At 43.6% G+C, this 24013-nt stretch overlaps 1 protein-coding gene across 1 annotated transcript in view; it reads left to right on the top strand.

The window, feature by feature from the left end:
* The window catches only part of HGD (homogentisate 1,2-dioxygenase), a 42653-nt gene extending 19366 nt beyond the window's left edge, over window positions 1-23287 (top strand). The window contains exons 5-14 of the mRNA XM_002925952.4: window positions 3821-3880; window positions 5811-5902; window positions 7012-7046; window positions 7856-7935; window positions 8500-8599; window positions 10652-10776; window positions 13166-13270; window positions 15696-15822; window positions 20134-20315; window positions 22924-23287. Of these exons, the coding sequence (XP_002925998.2) occupies window positions 3821-3880; window positions 5811-5902; window positions 7012-7046; window positions 7856-7935; window positions 8500-8599; window positions 10652-10776; window positions 13166-13270; window positions 15696-15822; window positions 20134-20315; window positions 22924-23073 (1056 nt within the window). The 3' untranslated portion in view covers window positions 23074-23287. The remainder of the gene's footprint in view (window positions 1-3820; window positions 3881-5810; window positions 5903-7011; window positions 7047-7855; window positions 7936-8499; window positions 8600-10651; window positions 10777-13165; window positions 13271-15695; window positions 15823-20133; window positions 20316-22923) is intronic.
* Window positions 23288-24013: the final 726 nt, after the last annotated feature.

The raw sequence follows: 24013 nt of genomic DNA, 5'->3' as shown, positions 1-24013 counted from the left end.
CCTTTTTCACTTTCAGAAGCTCTTCTCCAAAGAGAATTCTGGAATTATAGTTTCCTCCAGCACCCCATTGTTACATGTAAGAAAAATGCAATCCAGAGAGGGAAAATGCCTTGACTTGCCTGACATCACAGAATAAATGGCAACAGAGGCAGTAGCAGGGCCCAGATCTTTCCTGGCTCAGCCCAGTGCACAGCCCCATTGGGCTGGCCTGGATCAGAGGGTTACTGCTCCACAGCATGCAATTAAGCTGAACATCTGGCTTTAGCAGGAGATGTGTCTCCCCTCCACTTCATGAGTTCTTCCTGTTTATCATCTCCCCAAATCTCCCTCCTCACATTCAACAACATATCACACTGAAGCTCCTGACACAAATCTCTTGCCCAAAGATCAAAAGCTGGTTTCTTCCTGTGAGTACTGGATTTATCAGAACCAGCTTGGGTTTTTATTATCCTTCAGAATACACTGAATATAGATCCTGTACAATCTGCTGCTATCAGACCCAGCAGATAAATTACTTCCTTCTCTATACCATTTCCAGTATTTGAGGGGTATCATTTTTGCATTAGAGAAGATTCTTCAAGACCAGGGCCTCATCTAGTGTGTGGGCCCTGTTGAAGACACGCTCCCTACATCATGTAGATGCCTGTCCACCTGACACCCCTGATGCCTCTGGCTCTCTTCTTATGACTTGAGGGTTGATAGGCTACAGAAGAACTGAAAAACTGACCAGCAGAAACAACCAAACCAACCTCTCAGCCCCTCTGGCTTAGTTTTTCCCACTCACCAAAGACAAGTCTCTTCTTTGGGGTTCGGGACTTGATTTCTACCCCTAACAGGTATTTCAATTTCAGGAAGATCTACAAAGTTGTTGTCTCCGTACAACAAATCAGGCAGTGCTTCTCCTATTACTGGAATTTCTTCTTTCTTCTTTCTTTCTTTCTTTCTTTCTTTCTTTCTTTCTTTCTTTCTTTCTTCTTTCTTTCTCTCTTTCTTTGTTTCTTTCTTATTTCTTTGTCTTTTCTTTTTTTTTTAGAAATTTATTTATTTGAGAGAGAGAGTGTGTATGTGTGTGTACCCATGCACACGGGGAAGGGGCAGAGGGAAAGGGAGAGGGGAAGCAGACTCCCTGCTGAGTGTGGAACCCTACATGGGGCTGGATCACATGACCCTGAGATCATGACCTGAGGGAAACCAAGAGACAGATACTTAACCAACTGAGCCACCCAGGCGCCCCATCTCTTTTCTTGCTCTCCTTTTTTTTCTTAGGTTTTTAATCTTTATGCTTGTGCTGTTTAAACATCCTTGCTATTTGGTAGCTAGTATGTCACTGCCACATCTGGTCAAAGATACCACGATTTAGTTGACTGATTAATTTGTTGATTGGTTGACTGCGTGGACTTTTCTGAATATAATGCTTGGTTCAGCAATATAAGAATTACAGAATCTCTGGCTGGGTGTGATGATTCTTTTTTTTTTTTTAAGATTTTATTTATTTGTTGGACAGAGAGAGAGCACAAGCAGAGGGAGCAGAAGGCAAAGGGAGTGGGAGAAGCAGGATCCCCACTGATCAGGGAGCCCAATGTGGGCCTCCATCCCAAGACCTTGGCATCACGACCTGAGCTGAAGCCAGTCTCTTAACCAACTGAGCCACCCAGACATCCCTGATTCTTAAACTGTAGCTGCCCCATTAGTAGACCTTTTATAAAATAAAGCTTTTATAAAATACTGAACAGATTCTGATTTAATTTACTCTTGGGTCTCAAAGTCCTTCTGGGTGACTCTCATGGGTAATCAAGTTCAGAACCTCTGGATAGGTCTAAAAGATTGCCCAGGCAACCACTGATCTGATGCTTAAATCCCTTCCATTGGGAAATCTAGAATGATGACTCTTCTTGGGACTAAGATGCTAGGTGGTGTAGTCTTCCAGGAAATCTTCCTGGGTATACAAACTGCACATCACTCACATAGAGGGAGGCAGCCTGTAGTGATTAGTAGTAGACTAGAATGTCCTCTCCAAAAGCTAGCAGTGCTTAGCTGTGGCCCTTCCTGGTGTCAGAGGACTACCCTCCTAGGTCAGTGGTTTTCAACCGGGGAAAATTTGTCCCCCAGATGGCATGTGACGATGTCTGGAGACATTTTGGTTATTACAGCTTGGGGGAGTGCTACTGGCATCGAGTGAGGAGTGGTCAGGGAGTGCTGCTAAACATCCCACAATGCACAGGACAGCCTCCCCAGCAAGGAGCTATCCAATGCAAAATGTCAACAGCGCCAAGGTTGAGAAACCCTTTCCCAGATCCTTGCTCTCATGTCCCACTTCCTCCCAGGAAATACCGTCTTTAATGAAATTAGTCCTAAACCTTTCCTTCCCCCCCCCCGCCGCGGGGCTTGAACTGAACTCATGACCCCAAAATCAAGACCTGAGCTGAGATCAAGACTCAGATGCTTAACCAACTGAGCCATCCAGGTGCCCCTAAACCTTTTCCTTCCTTTTCAGGCACGATTTCAACAACGTTTTTCTTTCTTTCTTTTTTTTTTTTATTATTATATTATGTTAGTCACCATACGGTACATCCCTGGTTTTTGATGTAAAGTTCGATGATTCATTAGTTGCGTATAACACCCAGTGCACCACGCAATGCGTGCCCTCCTTACTACCCATCACCAGCCTATCCCATTCCCCCATCCCCCTCCCCTCTGAAGCCCTCAGTTTCAACAATGTTTTTCAAATCGACATTTTATATCCTTTTTAAGTAGTCCCAGGATGAGATCATCCTGCTTTGCTTTTAAAAAATAAAGACTGCCACCTGACTGTGTATGTCAGAGAGGCAGAGTGATCCCAGTGCCACCTTTCCCACTTGCTGCTTCTTTTCCCACTCGGCTGCCTTTCTGAAATACAAAATGAGCTGAGGCCCATGACCTAGGGGAGGCCCAGCCTCACCTGCCCTGACCAGCGCCGCAGCCAGGGGAGCCGGCCATGGGGCACAGGCCACTATGTGAGATGTCCTGAGGTTTTTATCTGCTGCCAGGCTGGCTGCGGCAGGCCTGCTGCCAGGGTGATTAATAAGTGCTGGGCTGACACACTTCTAGTAGGTCCTAGACCTGCTGATTTTTCTCCCCACTTCCTTAGATCATTTCATTATTAAATTTAAGATTGTTGTGATTTAAACTGAACTGTCAGGCAGCCTGGGGACAAACATGGGGTTTGGTGAAGAAATGGAACCTGGTACTGCATTTACTAAATCCAACCTCAGTTGGGTGCTTTTTCTTTCTCTTAAAGAAATAATTCAAAACTCCCAAGGCTGGAAGTAGAAGTAAAACCTTCCCCTGCAGTGTCAGGAGCCCACACAGTGAGGCTGGCATGCCAGGAAAGGGAGCCGATTATAAATAGCATAAAAAGCAGCATCAGTCAAAATGCACCGATGTGCCTGAGCAAAATGTCAAAAGAAACAAACAGCTCCTAAAATAAGAAGCAATGATCTTTTTTAATTTTTTAAATTTAAAGTGCTAAAGAATGAAAACAATATATATACATATAGATTAAACACACACACACATACACACACTATATACACACTGAGACCCTTTAGGAAAAATGGGTAATTATTAATTTTAAAATAACAAAATTACAAGTAGTCGGAGCCACACAGAAGGAACAGCCATCCTTTTTCTGTGTAATCGATGCTATTTATTTAGAAAGCCCATGGTTTCCCCTTCTAAAATAATTTTCCTTTGTTTCTCAGAGTCCATAGAAAAATATTTCAAAAAATAAATAAATAATTAAAAAAAATAATTTTCCTGTAACGCACATTTTTTTTGCCAGCTTCGATGGAAACCATTTGAGATTCCAAAAGCATCTCAGAAGAAGGTGGACTTTGTGAGCGTAAGTCAATACCATCCACACCTTCCCTCTGCTCTCCTTTCTTCCCCGGTGAGTGATCCAGCCATCTGCAGGCTGAATGCCAAGCCACAGCGACTTAGAGGCAGGCAGCGGAGACAGCACCACCTGCCTCTGCTTCCAGGGCTGGCTGACCGATGTCTTACTTACAGGCACCAAATGGCCTCTGACACCAAAGGGCACTGGTGAGCTATTTACAACATCTCTGAATGGCCAATGGAAATTGAGCATTTACCTGCCTCAGGTCTCTTTGTTTTTGTCTAGAACAGGCGTTCTTAGCTTTTCCCTCCCATGGACTCCTTTCTTTTTTTTTTTTTTTAATTTTGGTAGTTACCATACAGTGTAATATTGGTTTCTGGAGTAGAGTTAGGTGATTCATCGTTTACATACATACCCAGTGCCCATCACAAGTGCCCTCCTTAATACCCATCGCCCATCTAGCCCATCCCCCACCCACCTCCCTCCATCAACCCTCAGTTTGTTCTCTGTAGTTAAGAGTCACTTATGGCTTGTTTCCCTCTCCATGGACTCCTTCAATAGTCTGGTAAAGCTTGTGTTTCTACATGCATAAAATAAATGTTTACATGCATAAAATTACAAAGAATTGATCATACTGAAATACAATGATAAAAATATTAAAGTAACAAATTTAGTTTTATAGTAAGTAACATATATGCTTCCTTATCAATGCACTAAATTACAAGATCTATGGAAAGATCTAATAGCTATAGTTGTTAGAAGTATGAACATAAATGATATTCCGAAATAGCTGTAACAACTATAATGTGTTCTAAAAATATCCATGATTTCTATCAGTGACCAGGTTACAGGTCACATCTAATGTTTCTGTGATTTGTTTCTTATATTCATATTAATTGAAGGAAATTATATATTTCAGAGATTAGTGAAAAAATATATAATTTTGTCCCTATCCAAGTTCATGAACTTTCTGAAATGGACCCTTGAGCTAGAATAGCATTGACTCAAGGGTGACAACTCTAGTTAATGCAATGCTGATCAGAAGTTCTGCTTGGTAGTTACAGGTCTTGGGAGTATTGGAACACTTGTGCTCAGAGCAAACCACATGTAGGGGAGAGGGAAGGGAGCTACAAGGCAGAGGGCCTCAAAGAAGGCACTGAAAGTTTTGCAGCCCAACCTCAGCCCATGGCTTACTTAGGGAGAGTTCAGGTGCCCAGCCATAGGCCAAATTGTTTGGATCATGCAGAATTCCTTCTGTATATTAAGTACTCCAAGCTCTGTGTAGACTCATCTAAATAGACCCCAAACTGGCAAATTGAATTAAAATGCTAAAAGAAATCCCCCACTCTGGGTGAATTATGGATATCTGAAGGAGTGGAGCTCCCTCCTTTCCATCTGCAGATTTGGGGCTGAGGGTTTTGAGAAGACCCATGTGTTAAGGTTTCTTGGACTGTGGATTATCAGCAGAGAGGATTACAGCTGGTCAGAATGATTCCATTTCCCTGTTGTGGAAAAATTGGGGCTGATCCTACGTATAAGCACAGGGCTGCCTACCTGGTGGAGTGTATTTGAGGGGCCTAATGTGGCAACCTTCCTCCCTAGGCCTCCTAGATACTTGGTTTTACCTAAGAAAGAAACTCTCCTCCAGGCTGATCTTAAGCACCAAACTGATAAAATGTCAAGTGAAATCATCTTAGCCATTGAGACAATCCAAATATAGATCTATGGCTGGCAGCTAGGGTGAGCTACCACCCACCAAGCATAAAACCCATAAATCTTGAGCTCCCCAGAGGCAGGCTGGACCCCGAATGTCCCACTTGTCCCACGGAGCAGACCCTAGTAGAACCTTGCCCTCTGGCTTTCAGGGACCAGGAGGGGGGCTGGCCTCTTGGAGAAGCCTCGTATACACCCTTCCTTCTCCTGTGGTTTCTCCCAGGGCCTGCATACCTTGTGTGGAGCTGGAGACATAAAGTCTAACAATGGACTGGCCATCCATATTTTCCTCTGTAACACCTCCATGGGGAACAGGTAAGTGGCTCAGTGCTTGGGCAGAACATCCCTATTCCCCAAGAGCTGTTGGCCAGAGAGTGAAAGCCAGGTTGTTGTTTTATGTTATTGTTTTTTTTTCCCCCAGAGCAACGTTGATATACATTTATTAATAAGTGAGCATTTCAATCTTGACTGATTGCTGTAACATGCACAAGAATTTCACATAACAATGCAAATAGAAAAAAGACAATGGGCATTAGGAAGCTACAATAGTCCAAGAGGCATTTTGACTTTAATCAGGTTTGAGTCAGAATATCTTTAATTTCTCAAACTTCCCCACGGCTGTTCTTGAGTCCAAAGTCATACTGCATGAGCAGCCATTAAGGGCCACAAGTTGGTGGTGGGTCAAGCTGATAGACTTTGGCTTCAGCTATTAACTGTGTAAGCTTAACATTCCTCAGTAGAGGAGCTTACATATTGGATTTTTTTTAACCAGAAAAAATATATAAGTGGCATTCAGCCTCTTCTTGGAGAAGCAGAATCTCATAGCGGTTTTACACACTACCTCTGGAACCAGATCGCTACATCCAAAGCCCCATTCCACTCCTCCTGGCTGAGTAATCTTGGGCAAGTCATTTAATTTCTCTGAGCCATGACAAGGCACTGAAGATGTCTCTTTGGGTCCAACCTCATATCATACCACCTCCTCTCTTTTCACCTGAGCTGCACTAGCGTTCTTTCAACCTGCCTCAGAGTATTTGCATGTGCTGTTCTTTCTGCCTGAAATGTTCTCCCCACTCCCCAAACTCTTGCCTAGACAATTCCTTCATATCTCAGGTCAAATGTCCCTTCTTCAGGGAAGCCTTTGCTGACTCCTCACATTAGATCAGGTTCATTATTCCTTCATTCCCCTGAACTTGACTTTCATAGTGCCATTACAGTTTACGACAATACAGTTCTTGTAATTATTTGATAGCTATCTGACTCTAAGCTGCATGAGGGCAGAGACTGGGTCATTTTGCTCACCAGTTTATATCCAGCACTGAACCTGGCACATGGTGAGTGGTAAATAGTAATATGCGGAGTGAATTAATTTGTCTGGACAGTGTTAAAACTGAAAATCACAGGAATTATTCTTTATGTTTCAGATGTTTTTACAATTCAGATGGGGACTTCTTGATTGGTAAGTTCTGAATATTTCACTGTGAATTGATCCCTAGTCACAAGCTGCTTTTCAATTTTATACAAATTATTTTCCTTTATCCTTCAATCTGTCTTATGTAATACAATCCACAGACTGAGGTCTAGAGGCCATTGGTGATCTGGAAAAGATTCCTGGTGTACCTCAAAGCCCCTGGTCTATTTCCTGGTCTCTCTATCTTTGTCTATCTCTGCTGGGCCTTTTTAATATGGGAGAATTGGAAAACTGAAAAGAAATAAAGAGTAATACCAACATGTGATTAACTTATTAAGATAACTCTATTTGTCTTCAAACCCACCCAAGAAAAGACCATCTGTCATTGATATCTGCTGTTTAGATAGAAATTTTCATGGTGCCGTCTAAAACAGAATGTCTCTTAGAGATTTCTCTGGTCTACCCATTCTATTTGATGGTTTCAGTATTGATATTTTGTAGTCACCATTTTGGTGTAGACATTAGATATGGAAATGCCAGACTCACTGGAACTATCAGAAATGAGTGGTTTTCCATCCGATTTCTGCTGCCCTTTTTGGTCAATCCACAGAACTGGACATATACAAGCTCCTTACCTCACAAGCAAAAATAAACAGAGTCGATTTTTTTCATTCACTTTCTTCCAGGTAGTAAAATTGCTAACCTAAGTTGTCAGAATATACATCTCCCACCATGAGACTAAATAAAGCTCTTTTCTTTTGGAATGAAAAATCTAATGCAGCCCTTGAGCCTTTTACTCTTCATGAAGTGGTCCTTGTGTGAAGAGTTGTTCACTGCTGCCCTGTCTTTTTTGCTAGTTCCCCAGAAAGGGAAACTTCACATTTACACTGAGTTCGGCAAGATGCTTGTGCAGCCCAATGAGATCTGCGTCATTCAGGTTGGTGATGTGTCCCCTTCTCCCCTGCCTCTCCCTAATTTTGGAGCAATCAAATGTCGCAGCTGCTGTCATTTCCAACTCTAAAATTTCTTGGTGGTTCGTGTCTGAGCAAGGGGAGGGAGTTTTAGTCATGCAGGAGGCTCCCTGTGCAGAAGGGGAAGCAGGCTTGGGTGCCTGATTTGTTTTAAAATAGGACACAATCACAAAGCAAAGAGCATTGTCAATTTGCTTTCCTAAATACTCCTACACAGTTGGGATAAGGCTCTGTTCCCATGGATTGGTGTGTATGGGGTGGGGGTGGGGGTGAGGTGAAGATTAATTTCTTAAAAATTTGGCACTGGTATCTCTGAACCCAATGAGAGATTAGAGTAGAATTGGTTTGGGTCACAGATGTGATTAGGAGTTAAACTTTTTGTTAACTCATCTTTGAGCAGGTCCCCTCTCATAGCTCAGCAGACTAGAACTTTGTTTTTGCACCTGGAGCTAGCTGTGGCTCTGGGGTAGCTTATTTATAGCTACAGGTATGATTTGGAAGTGCACACCACTGTCTGCTTCCTGTTCCAGAGAGGAATGCGGTTCAGCATTGATGTGTTCGAGGAGACCAGGGGCTACATCCTGGAGGTCTACGGTGTCCACTTTGAGTTGCCTGACCTGGGACCAATTGGTAAACCTTCATTACAAGCTTTTAAGTTCCCTTGAGATATAGGACAAATAATCGCATGAGAGTTAAACATCCTTCTCCTGTCATTATCCTTCTCCCCTCTTGATCTCACTCAAATTTCAACTTTCTTCTCTAGACAACTTCTCTAGATCAAGTGTAGTTGGGAATTTCAGAAACATATTAGAACTCTCTAAGCAACTCCAGATTTTTTTTTTCAGACCTCTAAGTTCAGGGGTTTTGTGCAATGTCTGACCCAACTGATGAATGAAATCATTAATTAGCTCATCAGTATATCAATCCATCAGCTAGTCTTGGCTCTGTTGTGCTGAGGGTAATAACGGGAATCTCATCAAAGATAGCACAAGCCTCTTCCCATAAAATACATAAAAGTAAACAACCGAAGCCAACCCATTACAAATCTCTCTCTAGAGTAGTACATAGACCATTGGAGAGCAGACAGTATGTAATAGATTTCTGGTTATACAGTGTACACCCAAACGGATGCAGAAGTTTGGGTTACTGGGAACCAAGTCACAGGAACAGCTTTACAGAAGAGATGAGATTTGACTAATTCTTGATGAAAAGCTGAGGACAAATAGAAAGGAAAGGGAACAGCTTAAGCAAAGCCATACATGTGGGAATAAGCTTTGTGACTAGGAGGGAGGCCATTTTCTTAAGTCAATAAGTTGTGTGTAGACAATAAAGTGGGGGAAAGCCGTAAAAATGGCAAGGACTGTACTCCTTTGGAGAAGGGACATGAGCTGAAAGATGCATAGTCTACAAACCTCACATTCTGACTCAGCACATTCCGCAAAAACTACACAGTTAACTCAGGGCCATGAAGGAGCTAGAAACCTCCTCCATGAGGCAAGATGAAAACTTTCAAAAGTGAATCAAGGTCCCCCCACCCCCGATTCTTCTGGCAAACTGGAGGCAGGAGATGCAGGAGAGAAGTGAAGGTGGTAGGAGGAGTTATTCTCAAAACATCTCTTGGAGTGAAAAGAGGGGCTGGGAAAATTGGACCTTGGTTTCATCTTTGACATGTTTGCTAAAGGTGGTGGCCACACCTTCCAGTTCTTCCTTTCCTTGTCAACAGCTTTTTTAAAGCAAAACAGGACAGGCCAGCATGTGCCTTCTGGTCACTCCCCTGGGGAGATCCAAATAGTCAGAGGAAGGTGGGAGGCAGCAGAGAGGCAGCTGGAGCCATGGTGGGCCGTCTGTCATCCGGCTCACCACCCGCTCTTCCCACTTCAGTCTGGCTTCCTGCTGCTCTACAGTCAGCATAGCCTCCAGGTTCCGGGGAACATACCCTCTGGAAAATACATATAATTTACGAACCAGCTGGGGGCTTATATTTTTTTAACCCCAGGAGCTGGAAATGATAAAACACTCCCCAGGTCTCTCCTCTCAGAGTTAAATGATGTTTTTGCTCTTATACTTTTTATTTTTGGTCTTTTGATTTATTTTCTTTCTCTGGAGGGAACACTCACTCCTAAGCAAAGGTAAGCAGGCAAGTCCTGAGTACTTTTTTCCTGAGTGGCAGCCAGATTTGTCAGGCTGGAGAGCAGTTTTGCAGACTTGGATGGATTCTGACTTCTGTATGAGGAGCGGAGGCATGGCTGGGGCAATAGTAGGTAACCCTTCCTTTCTGAGATCAAGGACTGTAGATGAGTTCTAGAATCATCACGGTTTTCTTGGGGGGAACTTCTAGTATTCTACCGAACCTTCCCTTAGCCTCTTTTCTAGTCTCATCCTCTGCCCTCACCTGCAGTGATGCAATAATATGTGTAACGTGGTCGATAAACCGTATTTACTCTACAACTTTAGGAGGTGATGCTGGTGATGATGATGACGATTTTCTTCATTCCTTTTCCTAACCAAATTCCTCGGATCCTCCTAAAAGGGCACCAGACAGGGATTCCAGTGAGCCTTTGGACAATGAAAACAAATTGTGGAATGGCTCTTGACATGGCCCTTTCTCTTTGTGCAACTGTGGGCATCTTTCCTATGTGATTTCAGAAGTGTCTAAAAGACTTTTGGGTTGCTGTGTTCTAGGAGCCAATGGCTTGGCCAATGCTCGTGATTTTTTGATACCTGTTGCCTGGTATGAAGATCGCCAAGTGCCAGGTGGCTACACTGTGATTAATAAGTACCAGGGCAAGCTATTTGCTGCCAAACAGGTAAAGTAAGAGGGTCGGTGGACAAGAAGGGAATAAATAGTTATTAAGCACCTACTGATTGCTAAGGCCAGTGTTAAATAGTTTGCATATATTATATCCTTTCATCCTTATCATACCACTAAGATGTTATAAATAAGGTACTATTTGCCTCATTTGTAGTCACAAACAAGTAGTGACAAATAATTTACCAAATGTCATAGTAAATGACATAGTAAATGGCAGAACTAGCATTAGAACCTATATCTGTTTGACTCCAAAGGTCATGTTCTTTCCACTCACCAAGCAAAAAGAATCCTGGCAATATGTAGGTCTCTATAAATGGTGCGTAAAATATGCTATACAGGCAGGGTAATATGTTGTGAAAAGGGAAATGGTAAACAAGCAGATCATCCAAGATTTATATTACCAATGGCCACCATATTTCAAATACAAACTATGACTGATACAAAAGAAGTAGAACTCGGTTAATTAGCTTGACATAGCTTATACTACCAGCCTTGTAAACTTGGGAGATAAGCAGAGGCATTGATAATAATAATAAATAGTAAATAACATAATATGTAATCTCTATTAACATTTATTATATTACTCAATGTGCTGCACATATGTTAGCAGAAAATAATTATATAACCAAAATAATCCAAAGATTTCTTCTGTTTACTGTTATTTATTACCATTATTTTGGCCCATTTGACATATAGCCTCTATTTTTCAAGGCATATTATTTTCCTTGAACAGCATCCAAGATAGATGGTATGCTAACCAGCAGAGGCCAACTAGTTTGGCACTTAAAATTAACCCCTGAGAGTTAATTGCCAGCCTCATTGACACATTGTCACCTTCATATTGTCTGGGTCAGGATTTCTCAAAATGTGGTTTAGAGATTATTTGCATCAGAAATCCTAAGGGAAGCTTGTTTAAAATGTTACTCCAGCCTAGCAAAAATTATAACTTCTGGGCATGAGGTGTGGAAACCTACATTCATGTTAAGCATGTTTCCCATATGATTTTTGACATGCATTGACAGAGAACCACCATTCTAGAGGTAGCCAGCAGCTGCATGGGTTTCCACTTTCTAAGCAGACCCTGTGCCGGTTATTCTCTGTGTGAGCTCCCATACTGATCCATTTTCTCTTCTCTGCCATGATCTGTGTTCTGGGGGCTTGACCTATATGGTCTCCCTAGCCAGCTGGTTTTTGGTGGGGTTCAACCAGTGGGAGGTACTCACAGGAAGTTGGAGGGCAGGAGGAAAGACAAGTTGGGGGTTTTCTTCTCCTGTTTCTTCCCCATTTGGGACTGCATCCCTCCGTGATCTGTTTCTGTTGGCTAGCCCCAGTGGCGTGTTGGAGCCAGTTCATACCGGCATGCAAGAGCTGATGGACACATTCTTCCCAGCTTTGTGTTCAGCAACACTACATTAATAGCTCAAAAGTGATCAGGATGGAATATTTATACCCCCCAAATTAGCAAATGTTATAAAACAGAGCATTTTTCCCCCAGAGAGCTAGTTGCTAGTTGTTAAATATTTACCAGCACACCACTGAACAGCCCCTTCTTCGTGGTTCTAGCTCTTGCTGGAATCCTATAACATTTTCTTCCCATATCCCACAGGCCTAGGAATTGCAATGTCTTCCCACTGCTGCTAGGCTTAGAAACCTCAGCATCTCTAGTCAGTTCACTTAACCCTAATCACACCTCTGTGAGTAGTCCCTTCAGCAAAGTCTTTAGAATATTCTGAGTTAGATTGTGTTTCCAGAACAGATGCATAGCTGCAGTGGGGACTACCTCCCTGTAACAGAGCACTGATCCTCTCCTTCTCCAGAGCAGTCCCAAGGAGCATCACGTCGGGATTGCTCTGGAAACTCAGGTCCTTGGGGCTGGAACTCTTAGATACCATCTCACCTTCTTGCACTCAGCAACCCCAGGCACTGTGTGTACCAGAAGCTCCTCGAGGCAGCAAATACCTGGAGCTCAGTCTCAGCAAGTGCCTGCCTTCTGCACTAGGAACCCCAGACGGTGGCCCAGACTGTCTGAGAACTGCCGACATCCACAGATTCTCACAAGTGTGTTAAAAATTGTTGAAAAGGCACTACTTGGAGAATGTGCTGTGCTTCTCCTGCACATGTGATCGGAGGCAGCTGCAGCGTATGAACTGGAAAAATAGGTTTAGTGGCTTAACAAGGGACAGTTTGAAGGCACGTGAAGCAACCACAAAATGATTCAGGGTTATACGTCTCTCAAAGGACGCCATTACTAAATTATGAGAGCAAAATCAAATCAAAAAGAGAGACAGACCGTGATGCCAAGTACAAATGTGGAAACACAGCTATAAAAGCATTATGTGCTAAGATTTCCTTTTCCTGCCTTTTTTTTTTTTTTTTTTGATTAGGATGTCTCCCCATTCAATGTGGTGGCCTGGCACGGGAACTACACCCCCTACAAGTACAACTTGGAGAACTTCATGGTCATTAACTCGGTGGCCTTTGACCATGCAGTAAGTCTGGACCATGGAGGGGCCCTGGGGCTAGGGCAGCCCTTAGGTGGGAGGGCTCCCCGATAGTCACAGATTTAACATTTCCAGTGTCACCCTTGGAAGCCCAAGATACAGTCATTCATCATTGCACTGACAGGAATTTGAATCACCTGCAGCCAGGCTTCGGGGAAGGACTAAATAGCAAGCTATTGGGGGAGCCAAGCCTGACACGCAACACTCACCCTTGAACACAGCTTAGTTCTCACACCGAGTATCACAGTAACTCCCACAGATGACGAAAAACTTAGTTTCTGCTTGGCAAATGCATCCCCAAAGGACACCAGCTGCTAATGTTAGTGATAAAGTCATGAGAAGGAAACCGCTCTGGGTTTGAAAAGTTCTCTGTCCTGCTCACAAATGCTGAGTCTGCTCGGTCCAGCTGCCTACTCCGGTGCCTTCACCCCTGGCTGTTTTTAGCAGTGATGGAGCAGACAGCCCTCTTCTAGTTTCTCAGAATGTTCAGTGCCTGAATTTAAAGCAAAGAAGTTCTAAAGCGTGAACTCGGTCATATTTTTCACTCAATTAGAGGGCCACAAATAGGTCCCTGGTCTACAAGGCAAGCCCCAAGGCCCCACGTTCATGATCAAGAGCTAGTTCTGAGATCCTGGGGGAAAGGTCATTTTGCAGCCTAGTTTATAATAGATTAGCTTAACCCAGAAGCTGGAAGGATAATTAGAGCAGAAGCCAGAGAACCAGAGACAGAAAGATTACTCTGAGCCAACTCAGCTTATCTCTAGGGGGACAAAACCACCTTTCTGAAGAGCAACAACTCGTAACAAAACCAAAAGGGAAAAGAAAATGAGGCATCAAGCCCAAAACAGCATGAAAAAGAATTCAGAGACACGGACAGACCTTTATTTGAGTCTCACTACCTTTTCTTTAACAGTTTCAGATCATTTCTCAAGACAGATGAAGAAGTGTAAAGTCTCAGAGCAATAGGGTTGGGTTTTTGGCTTGCCTTTGCACAGGTCCGATCTCTGTACTACTGCTACAGTTATTCTTCCAAAATCCAGGTCCAGTCATTCTACCGCTGCATTAGAAAACCTTTGCAGCCTCCCCGTGGGTTAGGATTGTCTGAGCTCTGAAGCGTGGTGTCTGATGCTCTCTACCATCTGGCCCTAGACTCATTTTTCCAGTGCCAACTCTTAGCCCCTCTGCCTTCTGCCAGTGCATTCTGGGCTTTAGCTTTCTTGCCTTTTAACAAAACCTCTGTGCATTTTGATGTCCTTCCTGTTTTCTGTGCTTTAAATTCCTTTTCCTTTTTTTCCTTTCTTCCTTCTTGCCTTCCTCCCTCCCTCCTTTTTCTTTCTCCTCTCATTTTTCAATAACTTCCTCAAATACCACCCTCTCTTTGAAGCCTTCCCTGATTCCCTTAGGTAGGTAGGCACTCCCTGTACTCCCTTGGATTTCTATTTATAAAGCTGGAGTGCCTTTGGCACCTTGCTGTGGTCAGTTATTCATACACCTGTTTGATGACTCCTCCAGCACCCCCCCACCACCACCACTACTAACAATGCTGAAGGGACAAGGGATAGATCTCAACCATCTTTGAATCCCAGACCCTAACATGGCATGTGAAAGCAAAGATGATCCTTGATTTCAACGAAATTGAATCTCAATCTTTCCACTGAAGGATTCGAAAGTTCTTTTAAAATCACAGTATTGTCCCTCAGCCTATGCCCTCTATATTACCACCACCCAAACTAATGATGTAAGTGGTGTATTTTAGACCTGAGAATCAAACAAGGATAAGGAAAGCAATGAGGATACCATCTGGAATCTCTGTGATGCCCCCAAAGAGAAACATATCCTACATCTATACCAAAAGCTGGATACTATTTTATTTCTATTTCTGCCTCACTCTGAACATCCCTTCTGCAGAGAACTCCCTGCAGCACATCCCAGCTCTGGTCACCCTGACCTGAGGTTGGGAGGTAGACACGACTGGTTCTCAGACCCATGGGGTAATACATGCATGAAATGGGGGCTCAGCACGGTGAGAAAACAGCTCCAAATCCTCTTAGCTAGTGTTAATTCATTTTGCTTCAAGCACAGCAAGAGGGCAAAGTCAGATGAGTGATTTCTGCACCTCAACCACAAGCTTGGCTTGATCAGAAATTACAGTGCCGGGGTACCCGGGTGGCTCAGTTGCTTAAGCCTCACACTCTTGATCTCAGCTCAGTTCTTGATCTCAGGGTTGTGAGGTCAAGCCCCAGGTTGGGCTCCACAATGGGCTCCACGATAGGCCCCACAAAGGGTATGGAGCCTACTTTAAAAAAAAAACCTAGAATCAACTTGGAAACCCCTTCCAGTGTGGGTGACATGGGTACTATTGTCCAGTCACCTCCCTTCCATCGTGGGCTCAGTGTCTCCTTGTCTTTCACAGGACCCATCCATCTTCACAGTATTGACCGCCAAGTCTGTTCGCCCCGGTGTGGCTGTCGCTGATTTTGTCATCTTCCCACCTCGATGGGGGGTTGCTGACAAGACCTTCAGGCCTCCTTATTACCACAGTAAGTCTCTATTTTACCAAGCCACATTGGAAACCAAAGAGACCACAAAGTAGTGAACATTAGCCACTGGGAATACCACTGAGGTGTCTCTGGACACCATACTGTGCTGACTTTCAGGATCCTGCCTCAGAGGCCTAGTGCTGCTCCCCAGATTTGTAATTGCTGAAACACCATGACTTCTGTGGAGATGCCAGTGATGTGTTGACTCTGAGAAGGAAGTAATGCCTACAGCCCAGCTCCTCTGGCCCTGAGGAGAGGCAGAAAGGCTGATAGAGTGTGAAGCAAGACGTTTCTTTACATTTCAGATGCTTCTTTCGGGGGAGGGGGAATGGTGGGATGTTGTTGGTTAGTTTGTTGTTTTTGGAAAGCTCTTTACCTAAGTCTGGTTCAAGAGCCAGTAAAATGTGCCTTCTCCAATTATTTTAGTGGGATAAAACAGACTGCAGTCCGCACTAGGGAATGGACCCCATTCTGAAAGCAGTTTCTATGGAGCATTTGTTGCCTAGAACAGAACATAATAAATCTATTATTTTTATTTTATTAGTATTATTACTTGCAGCTAACAATTATTGGCCATTTTCTATGGCTTTGTTATAAGTTCTTTAAAAGTATTAACTCACTTAATCCACAAAACAGTTAAAAGAGGGAGGTAGTATCATTATCCCCCTTTTTTCAGAAGGTAAAACTGAGGCATGAAGAATTAAGTAATTTGGAAAGATTGAGTAACTCACTCAAGGCCTCGCAACTAGTTCAGTGGTGGCATCAGGATTTAATTGAAGGTAGTCTGATGCCAGAGCACGCACACACTCATGACCACTAACACGTGCCTAGCACAGTGCCCAATACGCAATACGCATCTAATAAACATTTACTTAATTAGTAAATGCAACACCAAGAATGAATAAGGTATTTCGCGGCTGTACTTAATGAAGTTGGCATCTGTAACAGTCCAATAGCTAGCCGTAAATCCAACCTAAAGGTCAACGTACAATTCCACTTCCTGAAGATTGCATTTTTGTACATAGAGTACTGGAAAGACTCTGAGGTGCATTTCAGCTGGAACATTCTTAAAAACAAATCCCTTTCCTTAGTCGACCTCAGAGCCTTCTGTTTATATAAGGTTCCCCTTTATATGTACCAGCTCCCAGGTCCCCCAGCTCAAGAAGATACAACAGTGCACTGAAGAGGCAATTTAGGCATTTATAGAAGGTACAGAAGTAGGGCTCTGAGGATGGAAGAAAGCCACTTCATGGTCAAATTCCAGCACCACCTTTTTCAGGTGACACCATTATGGTGGAAGAAAGGATACAATCAGTTACCACTACAAAGACACCAGATACTTTGTAAATAGAATCAAAACAGACTACCATCTTTTCTGAGGAGTGTCAAGCCCATCACAGGCCCTGAGTGTTCTCCTGGAAGTTAGTCCAGCAGAGAGAATTGCTTTACCCTAGCCTGTACCTCACATGCTAGTCCTTGATAATTCACTATTTCCCCTAGTTCCTGTGTTGAGGCTGCTTGATGTAACCAGCGGTAGCAGTTTTCACACTTTCATATGTGTCAGTGTCACTGGAGGGCTTGTTAAAACACAGATACTTGGGGGGCGCCTGGGTGGCACAGCGGTTAAGCGTCTGCCTTCGGCTCAGGGCGTGATCCCGACGTTACGGGATCGAGCCCCACATCAGGCTCCTCTACTATGAGCCTGCTTCTTCCTCTCCCACTCCCCCTGCTTGTGTTCCCTCTCTNGTTCCTGTGTTGAGGCTGCTTGATGTACCAGCGGTAGCAGTTTTCACACTTTCATATGTGTCAGTGTCACTGGAGGGCTTGTTAAAACACAGATACTTGGGCCCTACCCTCAGAATTCCAGCTCCAGTAGGTCCAGGGTGGGGCCTAAGAATTTGCCTTTTGTAACAAACTCGCGTGTGCTGCCGATGCTGTTGTTCCAGGAACCATACTTTGAGAACATTAGGAATATTAAAATCACTTAGAATGCCTACCACAAAAACAGTCCTTCCTAGCGCCCACTCTCAGAGAGCATAATTAGTGGGTTCTGAGGTGGAACCTCAGAATCTGCCTTTTGAGTTAGCAAGTCAGAGGAATCTACAGGCCACGTATTGAGAGCTGCTGGCCTGTGGCTCGACTCCCCACCCGGGGAGAAGGCTAGTAGAGCTGTCTAACTTGGGTAAGTTTGCTATTGTGCTATATAGCTCTCAAGCCACTTTGGTTTGTAGTTTAGTCGCCTGAAACAAACGACCTCGTGAAAATGCCCCTGATAATTTTTTAAAAGACTCTCAAGTACATTTGGCCCAGGATAGATAGATATCAGAAATGAACGGTTGCCTGAGTTAGTTGGAAAAACCACCAAACCCCAAGTTAAAATTATTTTTTCTAGAGATATTGAAACTATTGCTTTAGCAATAATCAAAACCTTTGCTACTTTGATGTGACTTTATAGGAGAAGTAGAGAATTATTTCTGTAGAAACATTGCCTCCAGTCATCTGAATGTACTTTAGTCAACTGGATTCAGCATTAATCAGAGAGGCAAGGTCTACCTTCCTGTCCTTTGAAATACAGAAAATGATATAGAAATGTCATCACCAAAGTCATTACTACCTAAATTCATATTCAGATCAAAGCTGAATTCTATATTGCTCTGTTCTTAAAATTAAGCCATGAAGGTGACCCAGAGGACACATCCTAGATTGAGGAGGGTGACAATATATTTCGGTCATGAGCAGAACTGCTTTTAAAATATACACACCTTATGCTTACACTTGCTTCTTTTCTTCTATTTCTGCTTCATGGAGAAATGAGTAGAGCTGTGATCTGGGCCTTACCTTTCCTACAGGGGCCTGCAGCAGTATTTTGTTTCCTAGGCAGGATGAATATGGCTGCCTAGTCAAGGACAGAAATATTTTGGCACTTGGTTATACTTCACATGTCAGGAAGAGGCCCGGGGCATCTATCACGCCAAATGTTCAGCTTTGCAAGGGTTGCCAATGCCATAGCTCTCTGCTCTGTTCGTGGTCTGCACTCTCAGCCCTCTCACAGGACAGACTATGCCAGTAACTTTAGATGGGCTCTTTCTTACTGATATCTGTCACAGCACTTAGCACAGTGTCCAATTACATGTGTGGATGGATGGATAGGAAGATGGATGGGGGGGGATGGACAGATAGGTAGATGGGTGAATGAATGGAAAGGCACTTCAATTTCCCCAGGTATTGTATTTCTTTAATTCTTGCCCTTAAGTGTGTTGCTGTTCTAATAAGGAGCTTTATTTCAACAGGAACATATGATTGAAAGAGTGGGAATGTGGTGCTTTTTGTCAAATTTTGCTGACTTCAGAAAGCACAACTAAGACCAATGTACTTAACTTAGATTAAAGCAAATTTCCACTTAACACGAGAGAACTTTCTAACACCCAGAGCTTTTCAATAATATGGTAGGTTGCTTTGTTGAGTAGAGAGCTTCCATTCGTAGAAGGCATGCAGGCAGACCCCAGGAAGTAATCTGTCAGGAACGATATAGAAATTCTTCTGTATTGAGTAATAGTGATCCTTTCCAATTTTAAAATTTTAGGATTCTATGAAGAGAATATCAATGGAAATAGAAAGAAAAGAATGAATCTAAGAGGCATTTTGGAGAGTGGAAAATAAGATGATAGATTCAGATACAGAAGATAATGTTTGTTAGGCTATATAGCATTTATGGACTGGCTTTTACAGCTACTAAGATCCTTTCACACAGAGTATCATTTGGTAATAGACATCAAGTCAGGGTTCTTTCCATTACATGACTCTTCCATCAACACATTAACACACATACACACTCCATCTCAGCTTTCTGGATTGGGAACCAGAAATATGGTAATACCATGTACTACTGTGGGGCTATTTGTGGGAGGAGCAGATCAGATCTGGGAAAGATGATTTTAATATAGGGCTTATAAGTCTAGATGATAGAGCACATCTACTCTTTATTATAAATTTCACTTTAATTATTATTAAAATTCTTGTCTGGGCCATGATTTTCTTTAGATCCAACATTATTTCTTTCAGGCAGTGGAACTCAAGACCTCTGATAATCTGCATGTCCATCAAGTAGAGTTTTGCCTACCAAGAAATTTCACACTAATGAATGTTTTGGGGGGGGGTTCCCCTATCTATCTGCATCTGTTAGTAATCCTAAGAAAATTTACCAGATTCTCCTATCTTCTTGGCATTCCACAGAAATAATGCTTGAGAGGTCTCGGTACTTTACAGGTCTTGCCTTGGATAATAAAAATAATACGATTTCAACCTTCCCAGGGAACTGCATGAGTGAATTCATGGGACTTATCAAGGGTCATTATGAGGCAAAGCAAGGTGGGTTCCTGCCCGGGGGAGGCAGCCTGCACAGCTCCATGACCCCCCACGGGCCTGATGCTGACTGCTTTGAGAAGGCCAGCAAAGCCAAGCTGGCACCCAAGAGGATTGCTGATGGTACCATGGTAAGCAAATTAAATACCAGGCTCTGGCAGCCTCCGGGCTTCCCAGCCTTCTTGAGAGGAGTGGCTATTTTTCTATTTCTCCAAAGTCACAGAGAAGGAGTCAGGAGAGGAGAGTGTGTATCTGTGTGTGTATTTATTTCCATGCGTGTGTGCACACACCCCCATGTGTATACTAGACTCCTGATGTGGTAGGGTAGAAAGAGCTTTGGACTGGAGTCAGACCTGAGGTCAAATCCTAGCTCTTAGTTCCTGCATGACCTTGAACAAGTCACTTAACTTCTCTGTGCTTCGTTTTCCCCATCTGTAGAATGGGTGTGGTATCCACCCAAGCAGGTGGCTATACTCAACCTTATAGACTGTCCAGCACTGTTCAAATACAAGGGAATATTGTTAATACTATCTGTATGCAGCCCAGAGTACATATGCTGTGTCTCAGAACCATCTGCTTTTTGAGGTAATCTTCTAGGGCCACAGTACCCAGGGATGCAGGATGTCACCTTCGGCGGAGTTCTCAAGCCAGGAAGGATCAGGAAGCCTTTGCCTCACTATAGTCAAGGCTTATGAGCAGCAGTTCCCGGCTGTTTTCTCATTTTCTTTTGCTCTCCTTTGGCATGGGATGAAATTGATGGGATTGAAATCTGTTTTGTATTCTTCCTGTATCAGGCTATAAACATTGAGGCTGAACACGATTGCAGTTGGCTGTGGTACTTGATTTTTATTTCATTTTTGCATTCTTGGAGGTGGAGTTTATGGACCACAAGGAGTAATTTTATGCTAAATCATATGCAAATTTACTTTACATTTTTAAACAAATGTCTTCAGTGCTACCTGACTTTAAAATCAATAGCACAGACCTGCCTGACTCCATGCCCAGCTTGCAAACAGAGAGTATTATCTGTCTCCCTATCCAGTATAGTTTGTTTTCAGTCCCAACTTCAGGACCAGAGTTGATGGAGCTGATCTTCAGGGGGAGGGTGCAGAGTCCCATCTGCTTGACCTTGGCTCTCTTTGTCTTTCCAAGGGCCTTTGCAGAATTTCTGTGGAACCTTACATCTCTGTGAGATGTGGTTTGACGATCTCAATTAAGCTATTGCCTCCAAAGGCTCTTTGAGGTACATGGGCTACCCCAGACTTCTCACTCAGTAACCTTTGGTACCCAATTTGGCTTTGGCTAGTCAGTGTTATCTGAGTGTTCTGCTTCAGAGAAGTAATGACAGGGCTGTTTATATGAGGAGCAAGACTTTGGGAAGTGCCTAGGGCCTGGAGCACAAGCCAGAAAGAGCTCTCCTATGTAAGGGATTAAGGGCAGGAGAGGCCCTGGGTAGCCAGTGAGCCCAGACTGCCTGGCAGGGGAGGCTCTGACATTTTACCTAGACCTAACTTTGGGTCTCCATCACCATTTCTCATTATATAATTTGGACCCAGGACCCGCTATACACTTTATCCTTATTCCAGTTTGGAATAAACAAACTTTGTATAATACTGTCTTCGCAGCTCAGCTGGAATGGTTTTTTTTTCACTCCAGTCAGACAGTAAGGCTCTCAAGCAGTCCTCAAAGAGACAACAACAACAGCTATAATAATAACCCTTATATCTGAATAGTGCACAGCACTTCCATGTGATCACACACTCCTCACATCGAGCCTGTCATGGGAAGTCAGGCAAGGACAATCACCTCCATTGTTCTAGGTATAAAGAAGCTAATGTGTATTAGATACCAAACATTAACATGGGTTCTCAGGGTTGTGACACAGGAGAACTTTAACTTCCTTTTGTCCATCTATATTTTTAAAATTTCCAGTAATGTGAACACTTAAGAATTATAGGATTTTATTCTGTTTTTGTTTTTATTTTGTTTTTAAAAGCCACAGTGAGTAGGAAAATCAGCAACTGCTGAAGGTGGAATGTCTAAGCTGCACAGAGTACTTGCACAGTCTTTCTGTTGGAGACAGAAACCTCCTGAACAGAGTGGGACATCCACCACTCAGAGTCTTCTGGGATAGGGTTTTTAAAAGTGTTACAGCCATTTCTGCTTCCTCCTACCCTCCTCCTCCTCACTCTCTCTTTTCCTCCTTCTCCTTTTCCCAGCCCATCTCTTGATCAGAGTCCTGAAAAAGAAATCTCAAATCCCAACTCTTCCACTTGTTGCTACCATCACCTAAGACAAGCTATTTCCCAGCTTTCAGCCATAGTTTCCTCCTCTACAAAATAGGGAATATGGCCTCCCCACGAGGACATAGCCACAGTGAGTGATTTCCCCTAAGAAGCTGAATATTCCGAGAACTCTCCCCCTTCTCCCCTGGATCTAGCAAATTTAGCTCCATAATGCTAAAGGACAGTGTGAGGCTTACGTGCCCAACTCCATTTTATAGAATGAAACGTGGAGCTCAGAGAAGTTAAGAGTCTTGCACTGAATCTCATTTGCTTATAAGTGGTGGGGCCAGAGCCAGAACCCAAGGTGTGAGCCTGCTGTCCTCACTGTGTTAGCACACATGACTTATTATTCAAAGATTCTGCCTACTTACACCTTTCCTCATGACATCTAATCAAATATGTTTTATTATCCACCTCACTTCTTCTTTCTTGTCTCCCTCCTCATTTCCTACAGGCATTTATGTTTGAGTCTTCTCTAAGTATGGCCGTCACCAAGTGGGGGCTCAAGACCTCTAATTGTTTGGATGAGAACTACTATAAGTGCTGGGAACCTCTCAAGAGCCACTTCACCCCTAATTCCAGGAAACCAGCAGGACCTAACTGAAACTGGAGCATTGCTGCCATAACTGAAAATGGATTTGTGTGGTTTTGTTTAGAATCATGCCTTCTAGCGATAGGGGGAAGAGAGTTGGGTAACACAAGAACTCATTTTTTTTCACAGGCAAGTAACTCAGACATTTGTAGAAATGTATTTGAAAAGTTCTGTGTCAGCTTAATTGTTCAATAAACACTTGGCTGGTGTTCTGTGGAAGTAGGAATTGGTCATAATCAGCTCTTGGTGAGGAACACCTACAGTGGCCAGGACTGGGGGTCCGTGAGATTAGCTCAAGATCAGGAGCCCTTCGCATGAGTTTAGCCTGAATGCTGTTATTCCAGGAGTGCACATCCAGGGTGTCTACCACAGACCACAAGACCAAGCCACAGGAAGGACCATGAGCTGAGGCTGAAGCCAAGGCCAAGGTCCCAGGCATAGGAAAGCACAAACATCAGGCGTCATCCTAAAACAGACGGGCAGCCAGGCCAGCAGGCCGTCTGATTGTGATTGTCATGAAGCAGCCAATCTAGACGATCGTGGACAAGAAGCCCGGGCACTGAGAGTGAGCATCATTCACCGAGGGGACCAACTGCCCTGGTTTCCCCACCGAAAGCCCCATATCCCAGGAAACCCTCTGGCCTGGTCAAACTAGACTAGTTAGCCCCCCTATATTCATTCATTTATCAGTCCATTTGGCAACCATTCAGTGAGTCCTTGGTAAGTGCCATCTACAGAGTGAGACGCTGGGGGTGAATGATTGAGAAGGAAGAAGTCATCTGTCCCCTGCCTTAGTGAGCTCACAGTCTGGGGAGGTCAGGGCCAAAGAAGATCAAGGTCCCAGCACAGCACAGAGCCAAGCGAGACTGAAGCAGCACACGGTGTACAAATGCTGTTCCTAACAGCTCCCCTCCTGTGGCCACCATCCCTCCCAGAAGACTGGGTTGTCCAA

This window comes from Ailuropoda melanoleuca, chromosome 1 (genome assembly GCF_002007445.2).
Source record: "Ailuropoda melanoleuca isolate Jingjing chromosome 1, ASM200744v2, whole genome shotgun sequence".
Lineage (NCBI taxonomy): Eukaryota > Metazoa > Chordata > Mammalia > Carnivora > Ursidae > Ailuropoda > Ailuropoda melanoleuca.
The sequence above is the reverse complement of the archived record's forward strand: the minus strand, read 5'-3'. Positions and strand labels throughout refer to the sequence as shown.